Below are 7,362 nucleotides of genomic sequence, written 5' to 3' on the forward strand. Positions count from 1 at the left end.
TCCTTTTTACGAATTTCACTTTTTGTACACAAATTATTTTTATGGGACTCGTGTTTTTTAAAATAAAATTGTATTATTATTTATTTAAAGATTTTGGAGGTTTAATTTCCTAAAATATTATTTTTCGGGTTATATATTTCGATAAACATATAAAATACTGTGATTTATAACGATTTTACAATATTTTGCTAATTTTTTTAAAAATATTATAATAATTGAAAAGTAATAGACAACTATTCTAAATTAGACTTAATTTAATTATCGTATTAACTTGAAAACATATATAGTTCAACAGAATTAAATAAAGAGTTCTTTTACAGAAATTAATAATTTTTGATCAGTTTTATTTCTTTAACTTTTTGAATGCAGTGATTTGTCACTATTATAAAAAAATAATAGAAATGATATAAATTTATAATTTTCTGTATTTATTGTCTGAACACTTAATTAAAAAGCATTTACAATTTTACATAAAAAGTACCGTACTATAGATGAATAATAAATAAAAATTATTGGCTTGCTCGAGAACATTTATAGACTGACTTGCACAGCTACACAAAATAAGAAAATAAAATGGTTTCTTTGCGCTTCCCATTCTCGTTTTCTCAGTCACGGCCACCTAACTCCCCTTCCACCTCTCGTTTCCGCTCCGTCACCATCTGCTCCGCCGCTGTAGCTGCCGGAGTTGGCGCTATCGCTGCCGGAGTTTCCCTCTCTAAAAATAGCACTAACCCACTTGTACAAAATACATTTGATTTCTTGATAAATAAATTAACACCCAATTACAATGATCCCATTTGGGGTTCGCTTTCTTTAGCTGCTGCACGTCCAGACATTACTGAATCGAAGACGGGTGTGTCTTTTCCGCCGGTTTTGAAAGATTCTCAGCAGCTTCTGGGAGTTGGGTTGAGGAAAAAGAATGTTATGGGATTGAAGAGCATTAGTGTTTATGCTTTTGGTACCTCTCTCTCTCTCTCTCCCCCCCCCCCCTGATTACAACCTGTATATTTATGCCGTTTTTAGTGTGTATTATGTACTAGTAGCAGGGAATTATATTTTGGGTGAAACACAAATACACAATTGTACAAAGTTTATAGGGCAAGTCTGTCTTGCTACACCATGTGCATTGTTGTTATAGGAATACAGTCATGCTAGTTAGGTAATGTGTGCTTACAATCTTACCTTTTTGGATCTTTACTCTACAGTGGAATACACAATTACACATGTTTGGTTAGATGCTATGGTCATTGTGTAGTTTATATATGTATATATATTTGGGTTTGAAAAATATTTAAGACCCATGCTTGTAGAGTCATTGATAATGTGATCATGTGACCCTTTCAATTGTCGAGGCTCCTCCGAGGACCATTGTTGCTAATGGCGGAAACCTTCGATACTTGGATAGAAACAAACCCTTTAGAATAGAGATAAAAGAAAATTCTCTAGGATTTTGATACAACCAATAATTAATTCTTACAACGTTTAGCCAATAAATTTTAACATGCAACCATGCCTTGTTGAAGAATCTCTTCTGATTTGCTCCGCGTGATATTTTGCACCAACATAGTATTTGATCTGTTTAACAAATTTCCACAACATATCTGGGTAATTTCTCATACATCAGTTACCCTTAACTCAACTTCCGAGCTCGTACATCTGGCAGGCTTCTACATCTGACAGTCCCCAACCAGGGGCACCATTCAGCATTGACCCTAGTCACGTTCAAGAGTTCCCACAATATATACTCCCTTGTCAGTTGCACAAGGGAGTGAGGGGCAAATGACAGGCTAGTCGGCCTAGCCCAACTAAAAGGACAGTCCAAAAATTTGTTTTGGCCGACTGTCGAACTAGGCCTATGGCCCTGGGACTAGGCCCATGGCCTCTCCCGAACATATACAGCTCCCAATAGATGACAAGTGCCCACGTGTCCGATATTTGGCATGCCTGACACAAGCCATAACGACTCCTATGTCAACTCCTTTCACGAATCCCGAGGTGCATGTGCAGATTACATGCTCTCCCCTGTAAATACACCCCAACATCAAAGGATAAGCCATTCATATATATATATATAGAGTCTTATTCCAATACAAACTAAATTAAAATACAAACTACATCTCCCACACACAACTACACATAATTCCCTCTATTTTTAATTGAATTTTTCCCGTCAATTACTGAACTCTTTTTAAAATCTAACTTCACTATATTTTTCTACATCATCCAACAATCAGTATGAATACCATATTTGATATGTTTCGACGATAAATCACTAATTATGTCTACGAGAATCACTAAAAGTAATGGTTCCGGAATTATTACTGATTTCAGTTTACTGATTTGTGTAAGTTTAAATACTGATTTGTCGTCAAAATATAGCAAATATCCTATGCAAATCGATGAGTGGGAGATGAATAAAAATACGGTGAAATTATTTTAAAAAAAAAGTTAACCAACTAATGGGAACAGTAAAATTAAAAACGAAGGGGAAAGTGATTAAACATGTGGGTCTCATTGGTTTGTAGTTTGTATTCTAATATTGGTTTGTATTTGAGCACTTGCCTATATATATATATATGTAAGCACTTCCTTCTCTCTAATTTTCTCTCTCCAAAATTTGGCCGGTAAACTTGCTCTTATGTTGGAGGTGTCTCCGGAGATCAAATCTCCCTTGGGCATTTTATTTCAGGTACCCATACACTCACAACTAAGTCCAGACCAATCCATCCTTCCTGATCTTAGACCCGGCTCAAGTGCTAAAGAAAAATGTATCCAGGGAGATTAACATTGTGCTCCCCAGTTTTTAAAGGGAGAAAAGAATAGAAGAGAAAATAAGGTTAAAAAAAAAGAAGTGATCAAAAACTAGACGGGCATCCCTAGCGTATTTCCTAATTTTTTAACAAGAGAAAATTTTGAAAAAAGGATAGATGTGGAAATATGGAAAAGGTTATGTGAAAGGATCATTTACAATGATAACATAAATAGAGAGAGAGTTTTCTAAAGAAAATTATAAAAATTTCTTTCTGCAAAATTTTGAAAATTTAGTTTGTCTTCTTTTCTCTTCTCTTTTCTTCACTTTGAACTCGGGAGCACAATAGAGACATCAAAGACTAATACTTGTACTTGGTATGTATACTTGTCTATATGAGGTTAAAAAATGTACAAGTTCATAATACATGCTTGTATAAGCATAGTATATTTTTTAACTTAATGTATGCTTGTATATATTAAGTACATTAAGTTAATGAATAATACAAATTTATATAAGAGTTATTCTCTGAGCGAGTCTTTCATAAGATAGTGATTAGTGACCTTTTTATTAAAAAAATGAGCTGTAGGGATAATGGTTAGACTTTGTACTGTAATTGTTCTGGAATGTATTTGAAATTTGAATCATGTGATAACTACATGCGATGTCTGGAACTGCTATGGGTGAAACTGTTAAATCTATAAATGGTTCTTTTGTAAAAGGTATCTAATGTTACATTTTGACCATTGTTGTGATGATGTGAGGAAGGAGTGAATAAGTGATAAGTTGTGATGATCAAAAACAGCTGATAAGTAGGGTCATCATATGTTTGTTTGTCGAGAACTTATATTGTTTCTTATACTACCACAGGGAACACCCTATTCAAGGCGGCATAGTAGGACTTAGTAGAAGATAGAATTGGATAAATTTTCACAAAGGACAAAGTTCATCTTGTTAAAATATGTAGTATTCGAAAAAAAAGACTATGCAGCTTGTAATGTTGCCTGGACAATCGTCTTGAATATTAATATCATGGTTTTCCTTAATGTTTATAACAAAAAAATTGAAGTTGCTCCTTCAAAGTGCTCAGTGCTCACGCAGATATGGTATCATATAGGCGTTTATGCTGATGAAAGTGATATAAAGAAATGTTTGAGTGAGAAATATGGAAGACTATCTGTTGCTCAGTTGAAGGAGAAGGATGTCAATGAAGATCTCATGGAAAGTAATGTATGCATGACTGTCAGGCTTCAAATTGTCTATGGCAGATTAAGCATCCGTTCTGTCCGTAATGCTTTTGAAGAATCTGTAGGTGATAGATTACAGAAGTTTGGAGGTTCCGATAACAAAGAGTTGCTTCAAAGGTTTTGTCTTCAATATTCTTTATTTATTAATTTATAAAAAACATACACAATTACAGAATAGTCTCGTTTGGATGTTCCAATACATACTTCAGTAAGACATGCACATCTACCAATTACAGAATAGTAATTTGCATCCTTGATCGAATATTTAAGAGCATATGAATATTATTTATAGATTTACCGAAAAACCATTTATTCCTTGTGAAAATATAGAAACTATAATACGAGCCTAATTTACTTGGTATTGCAGTTTCACTTCCCTGTTTAAAGATGACATTAAGATACCTCGGGGATCCACCATAGATCTTTCAAAGGAACGAGGTTATGTACTCCGGACAAAAAGTAAGATGAGTTATTATTCAAAGTCTTCTAGTAGATTTCAGATCGTTATGATATTCTTCTTTTTTTGTTTTGTTCCCATCGAAATCACCTTCAAAAAATTGACTCTTCTATTGGTGTCTTGACTGTGTTGATGAATGTCAGTTTCTAGTCATGTTCCTGCTCAAATAGAGGGAAGAAAACAGTAAATAATCACTTAAAACAACCTGTTGCTCAATCTTGTACCCTTTTTTGACAGAAGACTTTGAGGTTCACACTGCTAGTTAGGATTAGGAGAATAATGTCACCAGGATAACTGTTGTTGCTACAGAAAGATACTAGGCTTAAAGGTATATAGTTTCTCGATGATTGTCAATGATTACTCTTTAAAGTTTAAACGCTCTCATATTGCATTAAGGGTTTAGTATAAAATAAGAGTATACACTGTTCGGATGTTCCACGATGAGGGACAAAGTTAAATATTTTCTAACCGCAAATAATTTTATAACTTTATACCAAATTACAATATTTAGTATTTAATGTTTTCACATCACAATATATTTCATATATTGTTTAGAATGGAGATTGCACAATTGGCAGAGGGAAAGGAGATTAGTCCCCAGACCTTGCTTTGAAGTGGGACAGACCGAGTATGTTTGGTTTGGATTGGTTAGATAGGTTGATTAGGATTGTACATTGTTTAATTTAAATATTGCAGTTTAGATACTAATAAAAAAAGTGTGATGAAGTTGCAAAACTACAAATTGACCTTTTAAATTTGACATTTAAAGTTGGGAATAGGGATCAATCGAGTCATGGCGCTGTAATTTTTAAAGTATATATTGGTTCAAAGTTTTCAGTTAAAAGTATACTTAAGTTAGACGCTTTTCTTTACAACATATTATATGTTTATATGAGGCTAAAGATGGCTCTATATCTTGAGACTATTTAAAAGTCGTAAGCATTTTCGTTACCTTTTTTCACGATTGTGCTATGCTATGATAATCAAGGCTGGCCAAGAAAAAAAACCCATTCTTGAATTGAATATGCAACCAAACTATAACCCCTGACCAAGCCGCAAAGGAGACGTGCCAGAATAATTAGAATGGGCTGAAGAACAAGAGCTTTAGGTCATTCTGAAATGAAGAGGAGCGGCTATGATTAAATGTTGGAGGATGGGTTAACTTTAAAGTAACAAGAATCCTTTTTGGGAGCTAAAGCTGCAAATAAGTAACTGCCTCTATAGATGTCAAGCTCTTTGTGTATCTTTATTTTTGTAATCAGGTGACAATGAAATCTAAGATATTACGCCTACCTTCATTCCAAGATATATTAACTTATTGAGTTTTGTACTTCAAATAAAATAAACAAACATATAGTCTAAAGTTAAAAGGTTTGGTTGATAAAAAGGAAGACATATTCTAGATCTTAAGATTATCATATATGCAGCAACTATAGGCATAAGTTATATAGACCGTGAAGCACCAAGTATTTAGTAATTATTAAAAAAATTGGAAGGCTCGCTCACTAGTTAGCTATTTTTCTAAAAGAAAGGCTTAATCACCTAAATGTTCCACAGAAGCTCTTAGTTTCTCTAAGCAATGAGTGAAGAATTGGTTTTACTAGACATGAGTGTGGTGCTTGAGAGATTAAATGGTTGTGTATTCCTGTTAGTTGTCAATGCTCAATGCTTATATATTGTTGTTTGCACTTTGATTAATGCTCTCTACAGTTGACGGAAAAGAGGTGGGAAGCATTCAGAGCAAACTCTTGTGCCGCTCCATTTTAGATCTGTACATTGGTGATGCTCCATTCGATCAACAAGTCAGGGACAATCTTGAGTCGAACCTGGCTCCCCTTCTAAACGATTAGTTATGAAATGAGAGTTTATATATATATATATATATATATTTTGCTAAATATATTCTGAGAACTTAAATTGTTGTAATGCACTAGCGATTTCTTACTGTCTTGTATAAAAACTTTTTTGTAAACTAGGTTACATTCATACAATACATACACAACTTATCTTATATGACGTGCCACTAAATATCACAATAAAGGTGACTAACAGGTGCTGAGATAACGATATTTGGTTCAACAGATATAGAAAACAAAGGTGACTAACAGGTGCTGAGATAACGATATTTGGTTCAACAGATATAGAAAACATCCCCAATCAATCTGTATCCGAGCTATAAAATATGCCGAGAAAATGAACAGTAAATTACTGTAGCAAATATTAGTAAAGTTCAAAATTTCTGAATTAATAATAACCAATAAATAGTAATCGCTAAATAGTGAAAATTGAATAGTAATTATGAATATGAATAGTAAAAAACGAAATATCAATATTAAAATTAAAAATTAAATGAGACCTTCAGCAAAAATACTAAGAGATAATAATAAAAGTTATAAGTCTAAAATAATAGCAAATCTATTAATTTATTTTATAGTAGAAAATAAAGAAACAAAACAAATGTGTAACAGTAAATTACTGTAGTAAAGTTCAAAATTTCTGAATGAATAATAACCAATGAATAGTGAAAATTGAATAGTAATTATGAATATGAATAGTAAAAAACGAAATATTAATATTAAAATATAAAAATTAAATGAGACTTTCAGCAAAAATACTAAGAGATAATAATAAAAGTTATAAGTCTAAAATAATAGCAAATCTATTAATTTATTTTATAGTAGAAAATAAAGAAACAAAACAAATGTGTAAGAAAAATCTATATAGACAGTTAATATATTTATATAAATAAAATAAATAAATATTTGATTTATGGAAGATTATAAGTTAGAAAGTATTAACATGATAGCAGATAAAAACTTTACTTTTAATAAAAATATAAATCAATATACTGAAAGTTGTAAAATAAGTATGCAAATAATAAATGAAAAATTAGATATTATAGCTAGGTT

The 7,362-nt window shown here is 32.2% G+C and overlaps 1 protein-coding gene across 1 annotated transcript; it reads left to right on the plus strand.

The window, feature by feature from the left end:
• Nucleotides 1–541: 541 nt before the first annotated feature.
• Nucleotides 542–6,464, plus strand: LOC141686906 (fatty-acid-binding protein 1). Its single transcript, XM_074492006.1, has 4 exons — nt 542–958; nt 3,867–4,113; nt 4,364–4,455; nt 6,164–6,464. Exons 1-4 carry the CDS (start codon nt 574–576, stop codon nt 6,301–6,303), a joined length of 864 nt encoding a protein of 287 aa, XP_074348107.1. The 5' UTR covers nt 542–573; the 3' UTR covers nt 6,304–6,464.
• The last annotated feature ends 898 nt before the right edge of the window (nt 6,465–7,362 follow it).

This window comes from Apium graveolens, chromosome 9 (assembly GCF_009905375.1).
Source record: "Apium graveolens cultivar Ventura chromosome 9, ASM990537v1, whole genome shotgun sequence".
Lineage (NCBI taxonomy): Eukaryota > Viridiplantae > Streptophyta > Magnoliopsida > Apiales > Apiaceae > Apium > Apium graveolens.

Coding starts and splice junctions, on each gene's coding strand:
- LOC141686906 (XM_074492006.1), top strand. CDS start 574: ATGGTTTCTTTGCGCTTCCCATTCTCGTTTTCTCAGTCACGGCCACCT. Junction 959..3,866: donor CATTAGTGTTTATGCTTTTG/GTACCTCTCTCT, acceptor GGTATCATATAG/GCGTTTATGCTGATGAAAGT. Junction 4,114..4,363: donor AACAAAGAGTTGCTTCAAAG/GTTTTGTCTTCA, acceptor TTGGTATTGCAG/TTTCACTTCCCTGTTTAAAG.